At 44.2% G+C, this 23214-nt stretch overlaps 1 protein-coding gene across 2 annotated transcripts in view; it reads right to left on the bottom strand.

The window, feature by feature from the left end:
• The window catches only part of LOC139415642 (protein kinase C-binding protein NELL2a-like), a 92838-nt gene that overhangs the window by 58624 nt on the left and 11000 nt on the right, over window positions 1-23214 (bottom strand). For both annotated transcript variants that reach the window (XM_071163760.1, XM_071163765.1), the window contains exons 3-9: window positions 21223-21373; window positions 19221-19394; window positions 17454-17550; window positions 15328-15400; window positions 15032-15114; window positions 10863-10991; window positions 4251-4353 (exon numbers count right to left, since the gene is read on the bottom strand). In XM_071163760.1, coding sequence (XP_071019861.1) covers window positions 4251-4353; window positions 10863-10991; window positions 15032-15114; window positions 15328-15400; window positions 17454-17550; window positions 19221-19394; window positions 21223-21373 — 810 coding nt within the window. The remainder of the gene's footprint in view (window positions 1-4250; window positions 4354-10862; window positions 10992-15031; window positions 15115-15327; window positions 15401-17453; window positions 17551-19220; window positions 19395-21222; window positions 21374-23214) is intronic.

Here is a 23214-nt window from a genome sequence, read left to right as displayed (position 1 = left end):
ATTATGCAATTATGTTAGCACAGCTGAAAACTGTTGTTCTGACTAAAGAAGCAAAAAAACTGGCCTTCTTTAGACTAGTTGAGTATCTGGAGCATCAGCATTTGTGGGTTCGATTACAGGCTCAAATGGCCAGAAACAAAGAACTTTCATTGGAAACTCGTCAGTCTATTCTTGTTCTGAGAAATGAAAGAAACAGATGCCTCACAAGTTCTCAACTGGCAGCTTCCTTAAATAGTACCCGCAAAACACCAGTCTCAACGTCCGTGAAGTGAACAGTGAAGGGGCGACTCCGGGATGCTGGCCTTCTAGTCAGAGTTCTTCTGTCCAGTGTCTGTTCTTTTGATTGGCCAGTCTGAGATATGGCTTTTTCTTTGCAACTCTTGCCTAGAAGGTGTGGAGTCGCCTCTTCACTGTTGATGTTGAGACTGGTATTTTGTGGGTACTAACCCACTATCGACTGGTACTGTATATATAAGGTATAGGTAGCCACAAAAGAGACAAAAACAAGAGCCATGTCTTATTGAGAGCAAACAAAGTTGAGAGAACCTTTGAATATGTGACATACAGCATGTACAGATATAGGATCCTAATTTGAGCCAGTTTGCTACAGCAGGAAAATAATCCCGCAGTAGAAGGAAATGTGAATTATTATGTGGATTATAATTAATGAAAATTTTTGTAGGGGTTGATACATTTTGTCAGGGAAAATCAAGTGGAAATTACAAACTTCAGAAGCAGTGTTACGTTCGTCTGAATGAATGGACCAAGGTGCAACGTGGTAGACACCAAAAAACAACAAAATATAAACAAATGTCAAATTCTGCTGGGCTAACAGCAACTGTGCAAAAACAAGATCCCACAACAGAAAGTGGGAAAAAGGGCTGCCAAAGTATGATTCCCAATCAGAGACAAGGATAGACAGCTGCCTCTGATTGGGAACCATACTCGGCCAAAAACAAAGAAAGACAACATAGAATGCCCACCCCAAATCACACCCTGACCTAACCAAATAGAGAAATAAAACAGCTCTAAGGTCAGGGCGTGACAGTACCCCCCCCAAAGGTGCGGACTCCCGGCCGCAAACCTGAACCTATAGGGGAGAGTCCGGGTGGGCATCTACCCTCTGTGGCGGCTCCGGTTCGGGACGTAGCCCCCGCTCCCTAGGCTGATCCCTCCGCTTCTGTGGAACCGGAGGCTCCTTGCCCTGGATTTTCACTGCAGGCTCTGGGCCATGGATCATCACTGGAGGCTTCGTGCCATGGATTATCACTTCAGGCTCCGGGCCATGGATTATCACTGGAGGCTTCGTGCCATGGATCATCACTAGAGGCTTCGAACATGGAGCCGGAACAGGTCTCACAGGACTGAGGAGACGTACTGGAGGCCTGGTGTGTGGAGCTGCCACAGGGCTTACCAGGTTGGGGAGACATACTGGAGGCCTGGTACGTGGAACCGGAACAGGTCTCACCGGACTGAGGAGACGTATTGGAAGCCTGGCTGGGGAGACTGTTACGTTCCCCAGTTTCTGTTGTAGTTTGTGTATTTGAGTGTGTTTCAGGAGATGGCTTCCTGAAATCCCCCAGCAGCTGATTGGTCGACTCCACGATTAATTCAAATCAAATCAAATGTATTTGTCACATACACATGGTTAGCAGATGTTAATACGAGTGTAGCGAAATGCTTGTGCTTCTAGTTCCGACAATGCAGTAATAACCAACGAGTCATCTAACAATTCCAAAACTACTACCTTATACACACACACACAAGTGTAAAGGGATAAAGAATAAAAAATATGTACATAAAGATATGAATGAGTGATGGTACAGAGCGGCACAGGCAAGATGCAGTAGATGGTATCGAGTACAGTATATACATATGAGATGAGTAAGGGTATGTAAACAAAGTGGCATAGTTTAAAGTGGCTAGTGATACATGTATTACATAAAGATGCAGTAGATGATAGAGTACAGTATATACGTATACATATGAGATGAATAATGTAGGGTATGTAAACATTATATTAAGTAGCATTGTTTAAAGTGGCTAGTGATATATTTGACATCCATTCCCATCAATTCCCATTATTAAAGTGGCTGGAGTTGAATTGGAGGGCTGACCCCGCCCCCTCGTCAGGACGCAGCTGTCTCCAATTTCCAATGCCTTCTGAAGCTATAAAAGCCAGTGTTCTATTGTTCAGGAGAGAGATTGATTGTGATACAGATCATTGCTGAGAGAGGAGGTTGATGGCTGAGGGTTATAGCATATTGGTCGTTGTTATGTACTATGTGAGTTGTTGTTGGTAGCAGCTTTGGTATGTTCTGTGTTTGTTGCTTTGTCAGAGCTTCTTTAATGGCCTGAGTTAGTTTTTTCTCAGTTTTGTAGTGAAGTGGATTGTTTGTTATTCTGTTTAATTTGTTCCCAGGGGGAAGGGGAAGGCACCTAGGGAGTGCTTAGGCATGAGGCCCGCAGGCATACATATACCCGTAGTATATTCACTGTCTAGGCACACTAGGTAAGACCTGGGCGGACCACCCCCTGTATTTTGGTTAGCGCATCAGGTGGTTCTAAGTTAGATAGGTAGTGGGTAGGCAGGTTAGGTAGGAGAGGGGGCTTTGAGATTTACTTTCTTTGCTTTGGTTCCGGTCAGCCTCTTTTCCCCATATTACCGTGTGAAGGAATAAATTCCTAGTAACGGTAAATTCTCTGCATTTTGTCATCCTTACTCACACCTACAGTCCATACCTCTTTCACTTCACGGAGAGTTGAGTTGTAGCAGGGTATTGCGTTCCCTCTTTACAGAGGCGTGCGTAACAGAGACATACTGGAGGCCTGGTACGTGGAACAGGTCTCACCGGACTGGGGAGATGCACTGGAAGCCTGGTGCGTGGAACAGGCACCGGATACACTGGGCTGTGGAGGCGCACTGGAGGTCTCGAGCGTAGAGCTGGCACAACCCGTCCTGGCTGGATGCCCACTTCAGTCCGGCAAATGAGGGGCGCTGGCACAGAGCGCACAGGCCTGTGAATGCACACTGGAGACACCGTGCGCATCACCGCATAACACGGTGCCTGACCAGTCACACGCTCCCCACGGTAAGCATGGGGAGTTGGCTCAGGTTTAAACCCTGACATCAATCTCCTCTTGTGCCCCCCCCAAAAAAATTATTTGGGGCTGCCTCTCGTGCTTGCTTTGTTGGTATAACTCCTCGTAATGTCGCCATTCCGCTTTCGCTGCCTCCATCTCCTCCTTCGGACGGCGATACTCCCCGGCCCTTGTCCAGGGTCCTGCTCCCTCCAGGATTTCCTCCCAGGTCCAGTCCTCCTGACCACGCTGCTCGGTCCGTTGGTGGTGGGATCTTCTGTTACGTTCGTCTGAATGAATGGACCAAGGTGCAGTGTGGTAGGCGTACATTTTTCTTTTATTAAAAATGACACCAAAAAACAACCAAATATAAACAAACGTGAAGTTCTGCAGGGCTAACAGCAACTGTGCAAAAACAAGATCCCACAACAGAAAGTGGGAAAAAGGGCTGCCTAAGTATGACTCCCAATTAGAGACAAAGATAGACAGCTGCCTCTGATTGGGAACTCGGCCAAAAACAAAGAAATAGACAACATAGAATGCCACCCCAAATCACACCCTGACTGAACCAAATAGAGAAATAAAACGGCTCTCTAAGGTCAGGGCGTGACAAGCAGTTTTAAACCTCAAATACACAACAAGTTTTAGCGTATATAGCAAATGGCTATTGATCAAATACAAAACACACAGACATGTATCTTAATGTTTCATAGTCCACTCAGCCAGACACAAGGATACTCCAACAGCTTCCAACTTCAATTTCATCATTTTACATATTTTCTTAGAAAGAAAACTCAATGAAAGTCCTTGGACGAGTTCCCGGCTCATAGCATCATCCTGTCTATTGTAAACAGGAACTAGTTCATCGCACATCCTGCGACCCCTGAATTCTATTTCCCATTTGTGTCAATGTGGCCACCCCGGTTGAGAAGCTGGCTGTTGAATAATTGTTTGGTCCATGTATATGCAAAAGTATGGAGCATCTCAAGAGGTGTGTTGGGGAGCAGCTTAGCAACGCAGGTCAGTTGCCAGGCAGCCGTTGTGGAGGCGTGCTATGTGTGTCTCTGGTGTTTCTGTGTTGAGTGTGTGAGAAGAGGAGTGTTTATATGTGTATGTGTGTGCATACGTGTGTCCATCTGTGCGTGTTTATGTTAAAACACTTCACTCACGTTGGCACTCCATGCAGCAGGCACCCTTCACGTAGGCAGGCGTGGTGTCCGCTGGGCACTGAGGGGGAGGGCAGGAGATAGTCTCACACTGCACCGTGCCGTTCTGTAGGAGAGAGAAAAGACTGGAAGTCACAGGCAACCCCAAAATAATTGCTTGCGGGTGGTCCCGGAGTTCAACATTTGGATAATAAAACATTTTAAGGCTGACAATGGTTGATTTTCAGTTTAAATATACGTTTTATTCAAGATGGTTGATGAGAAAAGTATCGTCCAACCCATCTCACTGCACCCTTACATGCCATGTCTTGAAATATGCAGACAGACGGATTAAAAGTTCATTTTCATTGTAATACTTCTGACAGCCACATTTCTAACTCGTCGTTTAACTTTCGGACTTCATAACATTCTCCGAAGGCATGGATTATTATAACCTAACAAAAAATAAATTTGGCAATCTAATTGTATTTATGCAGGCCTAAGACCTATGGGTTTAACCTTCTGAATGAATGATTATATTGAAGGTAGAAGCTACCTCTTAATGAGTTCAGTATGACAGACAGTATTACAGACAGTATGTTATTATTCTTATTTTCCTGCATTAATTAATTTGTCTGCATTTCTGTCAACATCTAACTAATAAGAAACCTTTTCATAAATTAAGAACAGATATTTCTTTTTTTTCATAATGCAATACGGCACATTGACAACTCAAATTGCTTTAAAGAATCTTCTAATATTAGAAAACAAATAATAATACTAAAACAAAAACAGTCCATTCGTCACTGGATTTCTTCAAATTGCTGTGCAGGAAAAACATGTCATCCACCGTGCCTGGTGGCAGGCTCGCAGCTGGCTTCGCTCTGAAACCACACATCAAATCAAATTGTACTTGTCACATGCGCTGAATGCAACAGGTGTAGACCTTGCCGTCACGTTCTGACCTTAGTTCTTTTGTTATGTCTTTTTTTTTAGTTTGGTCAGGGCGTGAGTTGGGTGGGTTGTCATTGTTTGTTTTTCTAATGTTGTGTTTTGTGTTTTGCCTGGTATGGTTCTCAATCAGAGGCAGGTGTCGTTAGTTGTCTCTGATTGAGAATCATACTTAGGTAGCCTTTTCCCACCTGTGTTTTGTGGGTGATTGTTTCCTGTTTTGTTGTTTGTGTCACCATTCAGTACTGTTTCGGTTTTCGTTTCCATTCACTTTGTTATTTTTGTATTGAGTCCTGTTCAGTTATTATTAAAGTATCATAGACACTTACCACGCTGCGTATTGGTCCGATCCTTGCTACTCCTCCTCAGACGAAGAGGAGGAAAGCCGTTACAGAATCACCCACCAAAAAAAGGACCAAGCAGCGTGGTATCGGGCAGCAGCAGAAATCTCTGGACTCATGGACATGGGAGGAGATTCTGGACGGAGAAGGACCCTGGGCACAGGCTGGGGAATATCACCGCCCCAAGGCAGAGCTGGAGGCAGCGAAAGCTGAACGGCGGTGGTATGAGGAGGCAGCACGGCAGCACGGCAGCGCGGCTGGGACGAGAGGCAGCCCCGAAAATGTATTGGTGGGGCACACGGGGAGTGTGGCTAAGTCAGGTAGGAGACCTGAGCCAACTCCCCGTGCTTACCATGGAGAGAGGTGGACCGGGCAGGGACCGTGTTAGGCCGTGAGGCGCACAGTGTCCCCGGTGCGCAGGCATAGCCCGGTGCGTTACATCGCAGCGCCTCGTATCGGCCGGGCTAGAGTGGGCATCGAGCCAGGTGCCATGAAGCCGGCTCAGCGCATCTGGTCTCCAGTGCGTCTCCTTGGGCCGGGGTACATGGCACCAGCCCTAAGCACGGTGTCCCCGGTTCGCCAGCACAGCCCAGTGCGGTCTGTTCCACCTAGTCGTACTGGCCTGGCGACGGGGAGTATCCATCCAGGTAGGGTTGTGCAGGCTCGGTGCTCGAGACCTCCAGTGCACCTCTACGGTCCGGTCTATCCGGTGCCTCCACGCACCAGGCCTCCGGTGGCAGCCCCACGCACCAGGCTGTCTCTCTGTTTCATTCCTCGAGGTGCTCCCGCCCGTCAGTCAGGAGCTGCCAGAGCCGCCCGTCAGTCAGGAGCTGCCAGAGCCGCCCGTCAGTCAGGAGCTGCCAGAGCCGCCCGTCAGTCAGGAGCTGCCAGAGCCGCCCGTCAGTCAGGAGCTGCCAGAGCCGCCCGTCAGTCAGGAGCTGCCAGAGCCGCCCGTCAGTCAGGAGCTGCCAGAGCCGCCCGTCAGTCAGGAGCTGCCAGAGCCGCCCGTCTGTCAGGAGCTGCCAGAGTCTCCCACCTGTCTGGTTCAGCTGGAATCTCCTTTCCGTTCGGGGCCCGTTGCTAGGGTCCCCAGTCCGAGGTCGGCGGCGAGGGTCGTCGCTCGAAAGGCACCACGGAGGCGGGTTAAGAAGCGGGTAAAGACTATGATGGAGTGGGGTCCACGTCCCGTGCCAGAGCCGCCATCGCGGACAGACACCCACCCAGACCCTCCCCTATAGGTTCAGGTTTTGCGGCCGGAGTCCGCACCTTTGGGGGGGGGGGGGGGGGGGAGTACTGTCACGTTCTGACCTTAGTTCTTTTGTTATGTCTTTGTTTTAGTATGGTCAGGGCGAGAGTTGAGTGGGTTGTCTATGTTCGTTTTTCTATGTTGTGTTTTGTGTTTGGCCTGGTATGGTTCTCAATCAGAGGCAGGTGTCGTTAGTTGTCTCTGAGAATCATAGCCTTTTCCCACCTGTGTTTCGTGGGTGATTGTTTCCTGTTTTGTTGTTTGTGTCACCATTCAGGACTGTTTCGGTTTTTGTTTCCATTCAATTTATTTTTTTATTGAGCCGTGTTCAGTTATTATTAAAGTATCATGGACACTTACCATGCTGCGTATTGGTCTGATCCTTGCTACTCCTCAGACGAAGAGGAGGAAAGCCGTTACACTCACAGTGAAATGCTTACTTACAAGCTCTTAACCAATAATGCAGCTAAGAAAAATACCTTAAAATATAAAAGTAACAAATAATTAAAGAGCAGCATTAAAATAATAATAGCGAGCCTATATACAGGGGGTAGCGGTACAGAGTCAATGTGCGGGGGCATTGGTTAGTCGAGGTAATTAAGGTAATATGTACATGTAGGTAGAGTTATTAAAGTGACTATCAATAGATAAGAGCAGAGGGGGGCAATGGAAATAGTCTGGGTAGCCATTTGATTACATGTTCAAGCGTCTTATGGCTTGGGGGTAGAAGCTGTTTAGAAGCCTCTTGGACCAAGACATGGCGCTCCGGTATCGCTTGCTGTGCGGTAGCAGAGAGAACAGTCACCACTTGGTATAGAGGTCCTGGATGGCAGGAAGCTTGGCCCCAGTGATGTACTGGGCCGTACACACTATCTTCTGTAGTGCCTTGTGGTTGGAGGCTGAGCAGTTGCCATACCAGGCAGTGATGCAACCTGCCAGGATGCTCTCAACTGTGCAGCTGTAGAACCTTTTGAGGATCTGAGGACCCATGCCAAATCTTTTCAGTCTCCTGAGGGAGAATAGGTTTTGTTGTGCCCTCTTCACGACTGTTTTGGTGTGCTTGGATCACGTTAGTTTGTTGGCGATGTGGACACCAAGGAACATGAAGCTCTCAATCTGCTCCACTACAGTCACGTCGATGAGAATGGGGGCATGATCAGTCCTCTTTTTCCTGTAGTACACAATCATCTCCTTGATCACGTTGAGGGAGAGGTTGCTGTCCTTGCACCACGCTGTCAGGCCTCTGACCTCCACTCTATAGGCTGTCTCGTTGTTGTCGGTGGTCAGGACTACCACTGTTATGTCATCGGCAAACTTATGGAGTCGTGCCTGGCCGTGCAGCCATGAGTGAACAGGGACTACAGGAGGGGACTGAGCAAACACCCCTAAGGGGCCCCTGTGTTGTGGATCAGCGTGGCGGATGTGTTGTTACCTACCCTTACCACCTGGTGGGGGCCCGTCATAAAGTCCAGGATTCAGGTGCAGAGGGAGGTGTTTAGTCCCAGGGACCTTAGCTTAGTGATGAGCTTTGCGGGCCCTATACTGTTGGACGCTGAGCTGTAGTCAATAAATAAGATTCTCACATAAGTGTTCCTTTCGTCCAGGTGGGAAAGGTGGGAAAGGGCAGTGTGGAGTGCATCATTTGTGGATCTGTTAGGACGGTATGCAAATTGGAGTGGGTCTAGGGCTTCTGGGATAATGGTGTTTATGTGAGCCATGACCAGCCTTTCAAAGCACTTCATGGCTACAAACGTGAGTGCTACCGGTTAGTAGTCTTTTAGGCAGGTTACCTTGGTGTTCTTGGGCACAGGGACTATGGTGGTCTACTTGAAACATGTTGGCATTACAGACTCAGACAGGGTGAGATTGGAAATGTCAGTGAAGACACTTTCCAGTTGGTCAGTGCATGCTCGGAGTACACATCCTGGTAATCCATTTGAATGTTGACCTGTTTAAAAGTTCTTACTCACATCGGCTGCGGAGAGCATGATAACACTGCCACCGCAGTGAGGCGGACCGGGTCTGGCTCTCGACCCGAAACCTGCCCCTCCACCTGTCATGCCGGAAGCTGGGCCCGCGGTTTGTGGGGCCATTCAAAGTCCTGAGGAGACTGAACGAGGTTTGCTACAGGTTACAGCTTCCCCCCGATTACCGTATTAACCCCTCCTTACATGTGTCTCTCGTTATTGTGGGCTCGGTATTTACGACATGTTATTGGAATATTTGAGTAAGGTTACTTGTGTTACTCATCTCTGCTGTCCTGCGCCTGATTCCTCTGCACCAGCTACACCCAGACCATTACAGTATGCTGTGTGATGACACGCACAAATGAATGATTGATTGATATACTTTATATTGAAGTAGGCCTTTATGCCAATAAGTAAGTTACGCTAAAACAGCTACAGTAAACAGGACACTTAGGTCTACAGCTCCATGTCATTTCAATAACTTAACTTCTCAAAGATGCTCTCTGGTGGTCAAACTAAAATTAACTAGCATTAATGGAGACCATGGCTGAGAGTAAAATACTATGACGTCATGCACTCCAACGTGCCATACCATTATGCAGCACCCTGCAAGCTGTGCTGCAGTATGATGCAACTTTTAAAGGAAGAACCACTGTATGTGACTGATCCACCATAATTGATAACATCTTAATGCTGTGACCTTTGAGTTTCAAAGGTTGCGGCTAATTGCCACACATAAGGTAACGAACACGTCTATCTAATGGCGTAATTGCAGTCTGCATCAGAGAAGTGACACGTCGATGAGCACCGATGATTCATTAGACAAACGGGGCGGAACGAATCGCAGACGATAATTATCATCTGTCGAGAGTAATTAGGTGCAATATAGTGAGAGATGTGATTTACTCACATTATACCAATGTAATGTACTGAGAAATATGTGATCTCCTCAGTTTCTCAGCTGCAGGTGCTAAGCCACAGATCCACCCCATTGGCTCATTTCAGGAGTCCAGTGGCATAGAAAGTAATGCATGACCTATAGCTGGGAGAGAGACAGAGGTGAAATCTCTTTTGTTGTGGTAAATAACCCCAGCACTCTCATAAATATTTACGCTCCTTTGACATACTTGTTGAAGAGGAAAGTAGACCCTTGAGAGGGTCTGTCCAGCATAGCTGAGTCCTGGTGCTCTGTTTAATCCTAGCTACTGTGTATGTTTTCTATTATTCCTCAGTGTTTCTATCCTGTTTTCTTTAAATATCTAGGGCAACTCTCCTCTCAAACCAATGAAGTAATGAGAACATAAGCCATCAACAATGGAGTACTGCCCCCCCCCCCCCCCCCCCACCAACAACAATTGATTAACAGAAGACAAAAACATAGGCAGGGTCAACAATGGGATTTAAATCACTCACACATACACGTTTGTTTTACTATCTTTGTGGGGACCAAAAAAATTGATTCCCATTCAAAATACTATTTTCCCTAACCATAACCACAATCACTAAAATAGCCTTTTTCCTTATGGGGACCGGTGAAATGTCGGCACTTGTACAGATGGACTAGCCCACAAGGATAGTAAAACCAAATGCACGCACACAGACACGCGTGCGCACACATACACACACCAGTTATATACAATGAGTGGACAAAACATTAAGAACACCTTCCTAATATTGAGTGTACCCCCGCCCCTTTTGCCCTCTGAACAGCCTCAATTTATTGGGGCAGGGACTTTACAATGTGGCAAAAGCGTTCCACAGGGATACTAATCCATGTTGACTCTAATGCTTCCCACAGATGTGTCAACTTGGCTGGATGTCTTTTGGTTGGTGAACCATTCTTGATACACACGGAAAACTTTTGACTTGCCCATTTACCCTCTGAATGGCACACATACACAATCCATGTCTCTATTGTCTAAAGGCTTAAAAATCCTTCTTTAGCCGGTCTGCTTCCCTTCATCTACACTGATCGAAGTGGATTTAACAAGTGACATCAATAATCCAAGCTTTCACCTGGACTCCCCTGGTCAGTCTATTTCATGGAAAGAGCAGGTGTTCATAATATTTTGTACAGTCAGTGTACACGTACTGTACACACACACAGTACACACACACTGATATAGCCCACCGTGCATGTGCAGTTCCTGCAGCCATCTGTCAATGATTCGTCCTCTCTGTAGACGACCCCCTTGACGCTGCAGGTCCTCTCACAGTAGCATCCATCCAGACTATTCATCATCTCCTCTGCTCTGGACAGCTGGCCAAGCCAGGCCCAGATACAAAGGGAGGGACGGGGATGGAGGGAGGGAGAGGGTCTCAGATCGGTGCATATAATCCATCTATATCAGTGGTCACCAACCTGTTGATCTCCAAGGCATTCGTAGTCGATCACCAAACATTTCTGTAAAAACCCAACGATAAAGCCTTGCGTTCCTATGTTTTTTATTTGTTTCGTGCTGTTGGCTGGAGGTGCACTTGATTCAGCAGCCCTAGCCCCGGAAAGGCAAAGTGTTCCCATTCTTAACCATTTCATGTGTCTGAAGGTAGAACTCCGCCTACCGGGCAGGCCCAGAGAAGATCAAGTGAATCTATAGGCTTAGCGCTGACCAATCAGATAGCTCAGACCACTGTGTCTGCACAGTTTCCTTGGGCCATAGACTGTAAAAATAAATCTTGAACGCACAGCAAAACTTAAAACCATGACTAGAGAGAGACAACACATACAGCAAACGGCTGCTGTTTTTTAAAGTATGTTCATGTTCAAATTGTTATTCAGCACTGTCAACACTTTGTTCAACACTTTTATAAGGCATAAAATGCACGTTCTCGCTACTTCCACTCACAATTACAACCAGCCCTGCAATGAATGAGTATAGCAAATTATTTCCGATAAGCTTGCGTTGTTATTATTATTATGCTCTCTCAGCTGTGCCTCATAAGTAATACAACAAATGATCTATTACCAGTGTGATCATACACCTACATTTTGTAAATATAATTTCAAAATGATCTGAGAAGAACAACAATGGCAAGGCAATTCAAGATTAGCCATTATGCAATGATAATGTATTGGGCCTATAGCCTACTGCACAAATGGCATTGCTACAGAACTGTTTTTGATTGGTTAATGTTGCATAGGCTTACATTTTCTAAGTCATTAAAAAAAAGTCTGAGCGGTAGATCTCAGCTTGCATTTTGACTCAGAAAAGGTTGGTGACCACTGATCTACATATAAAACGCCTTCTACTACAAGCCTTGCTACAGTCAACCATGCACTAAAGGAGATCTACAGTGTATGACATCATCAAAGTAGAGTCATATTCATTGCCCTTGGAAAGTATTCAGATCCCTTGACTTTTTCCACATTTTTTTAGGTTACAGCCTTGTTCTAAAACTGCCCCCCCCCCCCCCCAAAAAAAAGTGTATCAATCTACACACAATACCCCATAATGACAAAGCAAAAACAGGTTATTAGGAATTTTTGCTAATTTATTTAAAATACCAAACTGAAATATCACATTTACATAAGTATTCAGACCCTTTACTCAGTAATTTGTTGAAGCACCTTTAGCAGCGATTGCAGCCTTGAGTCTTCTTGGGTATGACGCTACAAGCTTGGCACACCTGTACCTGTGGAGTTTCTCCCATTTTTCTCTGCAGATTCTCTCAAGCTCTGTCAGGTTGGATGGGAGAGTTGCTGCACAGCTATTTTCAGGGTCTCTCCAGAGATGTTCCTTCTGTTTCAAGTCCAGGCTCTGAAGTCCAGGCTCTGGCTGGGCCACTCAAGGACATTCAAAGACTTGTCCCGAAGCCACTCCTGTGTCTTGGCTGTGTGCTTAGGGTTGTTGAGCTGTTGGAAGGTGGACATTCACCCCAGTCGGAAGTCCTGAGTGGACGGGTTTTCATTAAGGATCTCTGTACTTTGCCCTGTTCATCTTTGCCTCAATTCTGACTAATCTCCCAGTCCCTGCTACTGAAAAGCATCCCTACAGCATGATGCTGCCACCACCATGCTGAGTCTTTAGGTGCCTTTTGGAAAACTCCAAGCGGGCTGTCATGTGCCTCTTACTGAGGAGTGGCTTCTGTCTGGTCACTCTACCATAAAGGCCTGATTGGTGGAGTGCTGCAGAGATGGTTGTCCTTCTGGAAGGTTCTCCCATCTCCACAGAGAAACTCTAGTGCTCTGTCAGAGTGAACATCGGGTTCTTGGTTACCTCCCTGACCAAGGCCCTTCTCCCCCGATTGCTCAGTTTGGCTGGGCGGCCAGCTCTAGGAAGAGTCTTGGAGTTCCAAACGTATTCCATTTAAGAATGATGTAGGCCACTGTGTTCTTGGGGGCCTTCAATGCTTGAGAAATGTTTTGGTCCCCTTTCCCAGATCTGTGCCTCGACACAATCCTGTCTCGAAGCTCTACGGACAATTCTTGGTTTTTGCTCTGACATGCACTGTCAACTGTGGGACCTTATATAGACAGGTGTGTGCCTTTCCAAATCATGTCCAATCAATTGAATTTACCACAGGAGGACTCCAATCAAGTTGAAGAAACATTTCAAGGATGATCAATGGAAACAATTTTGAGTCTTATACCAAAGGGTCTGAATACTTATGTAAATAAGGTATTTCTGTTTCTAAAGACGTGTTTTCGCTTTGTCATTGTGGAGTATTGTGTGTACATTTGTCATGACGTTGGCCTCTTTGGGTATAGCAAACCCATCCCCCTCTCCCTGCCTCCCCCTTGCCTCCTTAAACTAGGCTTCTGTGGTCAGAGGTCGTAAATTCCTGAGAAGACCTCATGGACACACAGATATAGAGAGTAGTTTTTCATGGAGACAAAGGAAATCCTTCCACCTCACAGAACTTGAGGTACGAACAAATTTCATGTTCCGGAGAAAGTGTAAAAGATCGGTGAAGAATCCAGCTACGAACTGGTCCGTTTGTCACAACTTGGGAAGCTCATGAGAGACCATAAACCTGTTTATATAATAGCCCCGGATATAAGGTTTACATCTAATTGTTGTATAAGATGAATGAGTGAGTATGATACTGTTTACACAATTTTACAATGTGATTTTGGACTGTTTAATGAAGGAAAACTCAAAAAGGGAATTGGATTTGAACTAAATCAGAGGACCGCTCTTGAGCCAAGTTAGGGTCAGACATTCTGGAACATTCCGAATAAAACCCAACTTTGAGAAATCATCACCAGACCGAGCTTACCTCAATTACGAGATGGCTAAAGGTTGCAGAATCTTTTAACCATACCACGTGGTTAAACTCTTAGACTATCGATACCGATAGAATGAGAACAAGTCTTTGATATTAATTACTAGTCTGCAGCTAGGAATTCGGTATCATTGAACGCGAAGAACGACAACCGCCGAAAAATCCATTCTATAACGAATGTCACTTTTAACTATCCCCTCTAACCAAGACAGAGAGAGAGAGAGAGAGAGAGAGGGAGAGAGACGGACAATTCTACGAAAGACAAACTTTTCTCCAGCGATCAAGACGACATACTGAGTGTAAATATATATATATTGATTGCAATTGTTCCCGAATGAGTGAGCGTTCATGTGTAAAGGATTAGCATTTCAATTGTTATAATCATTAACTGTAGTGACTTCTTAGTTGACCCCCACTCCCCCTCTTGTCAAACAAGCCGCCATGCCGGTTCAGCCCACTAGGGCACATTCTCCTATCATTTCATGTAACCACATTTACCATGTTTGTTTGTTTATGCATTTCTGTGAATTACTTAGTTAGTAATAAATAAATGATTTAAGACAATTGATGCATGGATGACTCAGTGAAGCCTGGGTTCGTGCAGATAACCAACAATTTGGAACGAGACGTTTGTAATGAGACTAACGTGTGGTACAGTAAATAATTCATTAATTCGAAGACTAATTGATCAGATAAAAATATCTGCAAAGTTATTTTAGGAAATAACTTTGTAATCTGAATATTTTTCCTTGGTGCCCCGACTTCCTAGTTAATTAGTTACGTGATTAATCAGTTGATCGCATAGTAACTAATTACAGAGAATCTTTGATAAAACCTATCAGTCTTCAGTTAATGATAGTAAAGACACGACACATTGCTGAGGATTATTTATTTTTTTTAAATCCATTTTAGAATAAGGCTGTAACGTATCAAAATATTGCATACTTTCCAAAGGGACTGTAGGTAGACCATAGATGCCCTTTGATGGTGAATGAAACTTGTTGAAACAGAAATGAATAGCCTGAGGTATCAGCCTTGACAACAAAGGTTTATGATCAGGACACATTACAGTACCTTGCTGGATGTTTTGGCTAAGATATCCTGCAGTTCCATGATCTTCTGCACCAGTCCGTGGAAGTCATTGCAGGTTGGGCAAGCTAGAAAAGAACAGACCACAGAGACAACATGTTTACACATAACTTTGTTACAGATGAATAACATTTTTATATGACTGCACCAATAAGTAGTGGAATGGTATCAAATAGATCAAACAAATGATTTCCAGGTGTTTGATACCATTCCATTTGCTCCGTTCTGGCAATTATTATGAGCTGTTCTCTCCTCAGCATCCTCCTACGGTGTGGACTTACTCCGGTTGAGATCTGGGCACTGGGAGATGAATCCCTGAGGCATGACTAATATCTGAACGTCCTGCATTACACCCTGCAGACACACATAGAAAAAAACACTGGCTTAGTTACAGCCAGCACAGAGCGTACTGTCTCGTCTGACTAAATGTGTCCTACTTGATCACAGATAGCACCCCTAAATGAGAGGATAGCCGTCATCACAGTGCCGTGGATGGTGCTATATAAAGAGAAGCTAGGACAGCTACATGTGCAATAGGTAGAAAATAGATAAGAGAGATGGTCTAATATTCTTCACACACACACCTCAAGTCACGCACAAAGCCCAATAAATACTGTGCTATAAGTAAACAACTGTATTAAATATTTAGTGAAAACTGTTACTGGAAATATATGTTTCAATAGAAGGGAGGGAGTCTGACAAGTTTATTCTATTCTATTATTCTTTATTCTAGTTAATGTGTTCTCTGGACTGTTACAGCCTGATGTCCGTTGAGTTAATTGGACTGAAATGGGATGTAAATTGAACCAATAATGAATGTAATCTCAATTTCTGTTTTCTTCTGATTCCCTTTGATAAGCATAGCTATGAGATACACATTAAATTTGATTCATAGGTATCCTCATTGTATAGCCTATCATCGTGTGGTCGAAGCACACATCCAGACACTCAGTAACCATGGAAACCTGGCCCATCTCATTCCTTGAGTGCATGTACTTCTCTTACAGAAGTGGAGCCACGCAACTTATGATATTTTTTATATTTTTTATTGTCTTGCCACTTTAATTTACTGGCCATGAATTCAAATCCAAAGAAACCAATTAGCTGATTTCTCATGGCAACATCATGCGAGATGGAAGCAGGCATGAGTCATGTTTTGTTAAATATGTTTCCATCTCCTGGTAATTTAGACTAACTCAGTGGAAGGCTGAAAAACCATTAGACTAGGGACGATAATGCATGTATGTATCACTGATGAATGTGTGCATTTAGTGTGAAAGGTTATTGAGTGTATGATTACTTTCCAGATGTAGACTACAGCTGTAAACCACACACAGTGTCTTTTAATGAAAGATTAAGATCTAAATGCAACTAAATTGGTAATCAATTGTGAATAAATCATCTTATGGACTTCTACTTCACACACATCAAGGTATATTATACATGTAGGATGCTATAATATCGAACTGCTGAATGGGTATCATCCCAAAGTGTTTGCCACTATACTGCTGGGGATGCAATTTTTGCTTCCTCTAAACCCCCATCCAAACCGAGAGAAAGAATGTCTGATTGTTAATGAAGGGGTTTTCCTTTAGATGAGATGTGGCTTTCCTTTCCCAGCACTAATCAGGGCTTCAGAGGCACAAAAGGGGGAGGTGTGGTGGGCACACGTCAAGATTAGTGGGTGACCTCCAAGTCTTCTTTCATCTGCCAATTAACGCAGAGTAAATGCAACAGCCAGGAGCGTCACACAAAATTATACACACGCAGTTCAACACACAGACACACATACACGTTCTGCCCAACAGCAAACAAAAAGTAGTACCAGTGTGGTTAAAATGGGTAAAATCCGACATTAAAGCTGACATTATACTCTAAGTTATCAATATGGGAAGGATGTTCCCATGTGGATTAAACCGCTGTGAGGGGTGATACATGTCTTCATGTCTGATAAACAATGGACCATGTTTAATGAGCACGGTCCAGAGAGTTTAATGATTTCTCCCAAATCAGTGTTAGTGGGATAATTACGGTGGCAATGCATACAGCAGCAGACTAGGGGAGAAACAATTTATGGGACAAAATTGTAAATGTATTCTTAGCAGTGAGGGAGAGAAACGAGAAAGAATGCACAAATTACATTGGCAGTCTTGAGAAAATGCGAGCAATTAAATTCCCAGCCATAATAAATAAAACAAGTCCAGGGCTAAACAACCGAGGATGGGAAGGGGGGTGCGGGGTACGTACCAGGGTGGCATGTGGGAAAACAACGTCCATGAGCCAACGCGCTTCATTTCCTCTTCAATTATTTGAATAATTTATTAAGCAGCATCAGCACCGTTTATGCCACACCGTCAAACCTAAGCCACCATGAAGAGTCTTCAGCTTTACAAAACGTAATATTTACCTTGAAAAAGCCATGGGCGCTGCTCCGCTGCCCTAACCAGAAGGTTGTGTCCTCAGGGATGTCCATGAATGGGATCTCTACCACCCTCTCATAGATCCTACAGAGACAGAAAGACAGGAACGGGTCCACAAACCATGATTATTGCTCATCATAATACATACTGTATTTGCCAACCACACCACACCTTCTAATACTACTACCACTAAAGCTTGTAACAGTAATAATATGTGACCCGTTTCAGGAAACTACGCATATGTCGCAAGTCATGACTCCACAGGAGAGCCATTCTTTAAAAAAATGTTTTTATCAAAATGTGTTTTTTGGTAGAAATGCCTTCTGGAACATATGAACTTTCATGTCCCTTAATAAGAAACGTATATGCCATCTGTAAATACGAATAAAACTTTACAGTTATGAGCCTTGTTGGTTAAGCCACAGAAAAAATCAGCAACCTTTCCACTAGCCATGATTGGTTGAGATAATGAGTGGGCTAGACTTGCCGAAAGAGGAGTTTGGATTGGTCTGCCATACAGAGGGCTTCTGTCTATTTGAGTTGGTCAGTCTGTGTTGGTAATCCTGTTGAACGAGGCTTTTTTTTAAAAATGTATTGTGTAGTGGAGCTGCGTAAGTGTTGCTCACCACTTTCTGGAGGATCGAGTTTTGAAATCAGTGGAATTGGAGTGTGATAGCTAAAGAGATGGAGAAAACACCGGATTACATCTTCAAACTAAGGGCAACCGTGGCATGGCATCCGTGACAGGGAGAACCATCCATCATGCATGATGATGTATACGGGTACGATAGTCTAGCTAGCTACATTTTCAGATATTACAAGTTTCTGATTTTGTCAGAGTGTTTTCATTTCAAGCTAAAGTGTACTGTTAGCTAGCTAGCCAACATTAGCTGGCTGGCTCCCTAGCTGGCTCCCTAGTATAACGTTATTATTCGTATCCCAGAGTCGTTTGCATTGCAAGTTAGAGCCTAATGTTAGCTAGTTAACATTGAACCTGGTTGGTTAGCTCCCAGCAGATTCATGCAGGGTACTAGCGACATGATTTGGCACGATGTTCATTGTTGTTTAACTAGCTAACGTTAGCTGGCTGGCTCGTTAGCTAACGTTACGTGACGTGTGTGATCTTATACGTTCTTTACCTAGCTAGGTTCATTGTTTACCTAGCTAGCTAGCTACATACATGTCTTAAGCTAAAGTGTAAAACACCCATTGAATATGGCCGGTGTCAGTAAACGTCAGCAAAAAAAGAGTCATGAAATTGTTGCCAGCAGAACTGGTTAGGCTGTTTTCATGCTATCCAGAGGTAAACAAATCATCCAGAGCGTCAAGTGTGCGCTTTGAACGCTCCGAGAGCGAAACGAGATGGGTGGGGCTCAAGCTTAAGAGGGTGTCAACGATGCTGAATGGGTGTAGACAAAGAAGAGCTCTTCACTAGATACCAAAACATTCTAAAAAGTGAGTTTACAAGTTCATCAACTTCCAAAGCATAATTACTTTCCCATTGTTACTCAGAAATGCAGTGTATGATATACCATTTTGTAGCTCTGAGTCTCTACTTTTATCCAATGTAAAAAAAACAAGACCAAATCCAGGTGGTGAGTCACATATTTGATTAAATTGATTGGTAATAATGCCTCTAACACTAAAATACACCCTCTTCAGTCATCCTATTCCCTACTTATTATAGGTTGTTTATACTGGGAATAATACTGGATTAAATTAAACATGTTTATATCTCAGTACATTTAGCCTACCTGTTGCAGTCAACGTGCAGTATGATGTGGGAGGCACTGACAGCCACAGAAACCTTGTGCCACTGTCCGTCTGCCAGGCTGTAGGGAAACACCTCGGTGTGGGCCTTCTGACCCTTGGTGCGGTAGTGGAGACGCACCTCATTGCGCTGCCCACTGCTCTCCAATTCCAGGAACCTGCAGGGACGAGCAGACAGAATATGGATGGAGAGAGGAATTGATATGGACACAAGTTTGTCTAAAGTGGATCCTGAAATAATGAGCAGATGGAATATGGAGAGAGACACACATACACTACATGGCTAAAAGTACGTGGACAACTGTTCGTCGAACATCTCATTCCAAAATCATGGGCTTTAATATGGAGTTGGTCCCCCCTTTGCTGATATAACAGCCTCCACTCTTCTGGGAAGATTTCCCATTAGATAGAACATTTTTACGCACTACAACACTCACCAGTCCCCTTCTGTGAGCTTGTGTGGCCTACCTATTCGCGTCTGAGCAGTTGTTGTTCCTAGACATTTCCACTTCACAATAAAGGCACTTACAGTTGACCGGGGCAGCTCTAGCAGGACAGAAATTTGACGAACTGACTTGTTGGAAAGGTGGCATCCTATGACGGTGCCAAGTTGAAAGTCACTGAGGTCTTCAGTACAGGCCATTCTACTGCCAATGTTGGTCTATGCCGATTGCATGGCTGTGTGCTCGATATTATACACCTGTCACTGTCAGTAACGGCTGTGGCTGAAGTAGCCGAATCCACCAATTTGAAGGGGTGTCCACATACTTTCGGCCATGTAGTGCACGTGCACACTACCCAATTCAACCACAACATCACTAACAGAGGTAAAAAGGCAGTAAAACTGAGGACAGACCACACCCATAACTCTACAGATAGCTGAACATTTCCTGTTCATTCCCTGAATCAGAATCCTTCCAGTAAAGTGGATTGTGCACCACACTCACCCCATGGTAAATTATAAGTGCTTCACCCTGTTTCAAAGAATCATGACACATTCCTCTGTAGATCTGCAAACCCTTTCAATATCCAATCACTTGAAGTGCAAGCTTAATGCTACACAACGGCTGTCAAAGACAGCTTCAGCGAGACAACACTAATGCATGTGTGTAATGTGAGTGAGAGGAGTAAACTCATTGGTACATTGGTATTCCAGGAAACCCCTGCCTTCCTTCTGTCTAGTCCGTTGAGATTCCCCATGTGAAGTAGCGACACTAATGGAAAGAACTGACAGAGTTGCCAATACAGATTCATCAGCTTTGGCTTAAAAGACTTCTACTCACTTCAAAGCATTATTCAAAAGAAAAACAGCCATTTAGAAGAACTGTAGTGGTGGAGTGGATTTATCTACAAACCGAATCTAATGAGTTATTGTCCTCCAGCCATGCACAATATAACAGCTGCACAAATCCAGTAACACTGCCTGCCGAGATCCCCCAACAACCCATTTCTAAACCAAATGAAACAATGGTTCTGTAGCGTGAACACACATCCTGCACACAGTCTGGCTCAGCTAATCAGAGCTGGGGAAAGTCATTAACGTCGCTATGAGGTCTTTACTCTGCGCTGACTTTAATATACACAGTTCAATCAACACATTATGTGGCTGGAATCTGGAAAACAGATCAGCATACTAGCTAACTAACTAACTGTTCACAATCACCACAGTTTTGTGTTTAGTTTGGTGATGTACTAGGAATAAAGTGTTGGTGTAAGTGTTGTGTGCTTTTTCTGTACAGCATTGTTTAGTCTGTTTTGTCATCTGATTCCTGCAGCACTAACAGATTTACAAAAATACTGTATGTACCCTCAACACATTTTACGCACAGATGACAATCCCATATTTTTTTATGGACTTCACTGCAAAGGTGAGCCATTCATTCTCTGACCAGTGTGTTTTATGTGGACTCTGGCATTGTGGTCAGTGGGTATTGTGAGGACTCTAGCATTGTATTCAGTACGTATTTGTAATGGCTCTGGCCATACCTCTGTTCAGAGTGGTGGATGGATAGGATGACCCCAGAGTTGAAGTGCTCCTGTTTCAGGGTGACCACAACGGTGAACTCCCGCCGGCCCCTCAGCTTCTGGAGCATCCGCTCAGACACATCCTCAGGAGCCTTCACCTCCCTGGACGAACCTGGGGAAAGGATGGTTGGCAGTTTGGTCATTAAAAAGGCAATATTGTAGTAGCACTTGAGCATTCAAATACATTAGCATTATTTACGTAGGCATTTCATTTGCATGTGTTTTTATTCATTACAGGTTATCATTGTTGCAGAATACAAAGGATATTCATGATTGTTCAACCATAGTGCCATATTGGAAATGAAGGATGATTTCAACCAGTGTTTAGATTAATAACAGGGCGATCAGTGTTACACCGTGGCTCTGGATAAGAGTGTCTGCTAAATTACTCAAATGTAAATGCGTCTCAACTGAAGCCAAACAGAGCCAGAACAGAGAAACAAACCCCCGTTAGCGTGATTCACAAATGCCTCAGTTGTTGGTACAGACAGTTAAAATAAGTATTTCAACACAGCTTGAAACTATCCAAATTACAGCAGAACACATCTGGCTGTTATAGAGAATACAAACAAAAGATGTCAGCTCCTATGAAGCTGAACAATCTCCGACAAGCAGCTTCAGAGCTGCACCTTTTGAGCTCAGCTTGAAGAAGAAAGAAAATGGAAGGAAGAAATAAGAAGAAGAAGGATTGAAGAAGAAGAAAAAAGAAGGAATAAGTGCGGTGGAAATTCAGATCTCTGTGTAGCCTGGCTAGTCTGTAGCTACTGTTCTGTAGCTAGTCTTTTGTTCTCCAGTCCCACTAGTGTGCCACCTTCTCCCCCTAACTCCACCCAGACATCTATGCTACTTTAATGGAAGCATCAATAAATGATGATGTTTCTCAGAAGCAAATCACATCAAAGGGTTCACTCCCAGCCAGGGGATGCATGCATGATGCCATGGCACACTTTAGAGCTACAGGAAGCTAAGCTAGCATCGCTGCCTCTCTTTTCGTCAGCGCATAAACATTTTACTTCCAGCTGGTGGGAGTAGCCAATTAACACAATGTAATATGAAAATGCTAAAAAGGCCATGATGAAGCCTGGCACTGTGCAGGATGAGCACACAGAGTAGAGACATGTGCTATGCATGTGACTGGAGAGAAGCACGTTATACAGTCTTCAGAGAAGGAGTGTAGCGTGTGCTGCTAGCATTAGCATCTGTCTGATCCTGGCTAGGCTACTCCATGGGAAGGCCATGTTTTGAGTCATTTCTGTCAGAACAAAAAGGTTGTCTGGTTTTTTAGGTCAACTAGACAGATACAGTGCTTGGGTACATCCTCAACAGAGCTACTATCATTAAAGGTGTTATTGGCTGAGGTGGGTCAGATGGTGTGATGACATGTACCAGAGTAGTCTGCTAAAGCAATAACCTGCACTGCAAAAAGGGAAATATAAGCAAGCCTAAATATCTTATATTGTGAGAATTCACTTAGTGTCTATTACCATGCTAAATTACCTAACGTCATTGGTAGATACTTGTGCTTATTTTAATCCCCCCCCCCCATTTTTGCCAATGAGATTAGATAATTTTAGTTTGGTGAGGATTTATTTTAAAAAGTGAATTATCACTCAAAATATATTTAGGCTTGTCTAGATTCACTTTTTGCAGTTATGATGGTAGCAACAGAAAGCCTCTGAATGAATAATTAAATATAAGTGACCACTTTTCATAATAAATGTAGGACATTGGTGGAAATGATTATTGCTTTGAAGTGTCTTAGTAGACCGCCTCATTGAATCACAATTACAGATCAAATAGAGTGACCCATAAAGGGTTTGGTGCATTTTTTCCCTTTGGAAAAAATTATACAATTGCAGTCAGATCCCGTGGAATTTTCTACAACAGAAATACAATAAGCCATTTGTCAGACTTGAAACAAAACTAAACTCAAGCAAAAGACTTCATCCCGAA

This window comes from Oncorhynchus clarkii, chromosome 1, assembly GCF_045791955.1.
Source record: "Oncorhynchus clarkii lewisi isolate Uvic-CL-2024 chromosome 1, UVic_Ocla_1.0, whole genome shotgun sequence".
Classification (NCBI taxonomy): domain Eukaryota; kingdom Metazoa; phylum Chordata; class Actinopteri; order Salmoniformes; family Salmonidae; genus Oncorhynchus; species Oncorhynchus clarkii.
The sequence above is the reverse complement of the archived record's forward strand: the minus strand, read 5'-3'. Positions and strand labels throughout refer to the sequence as shown.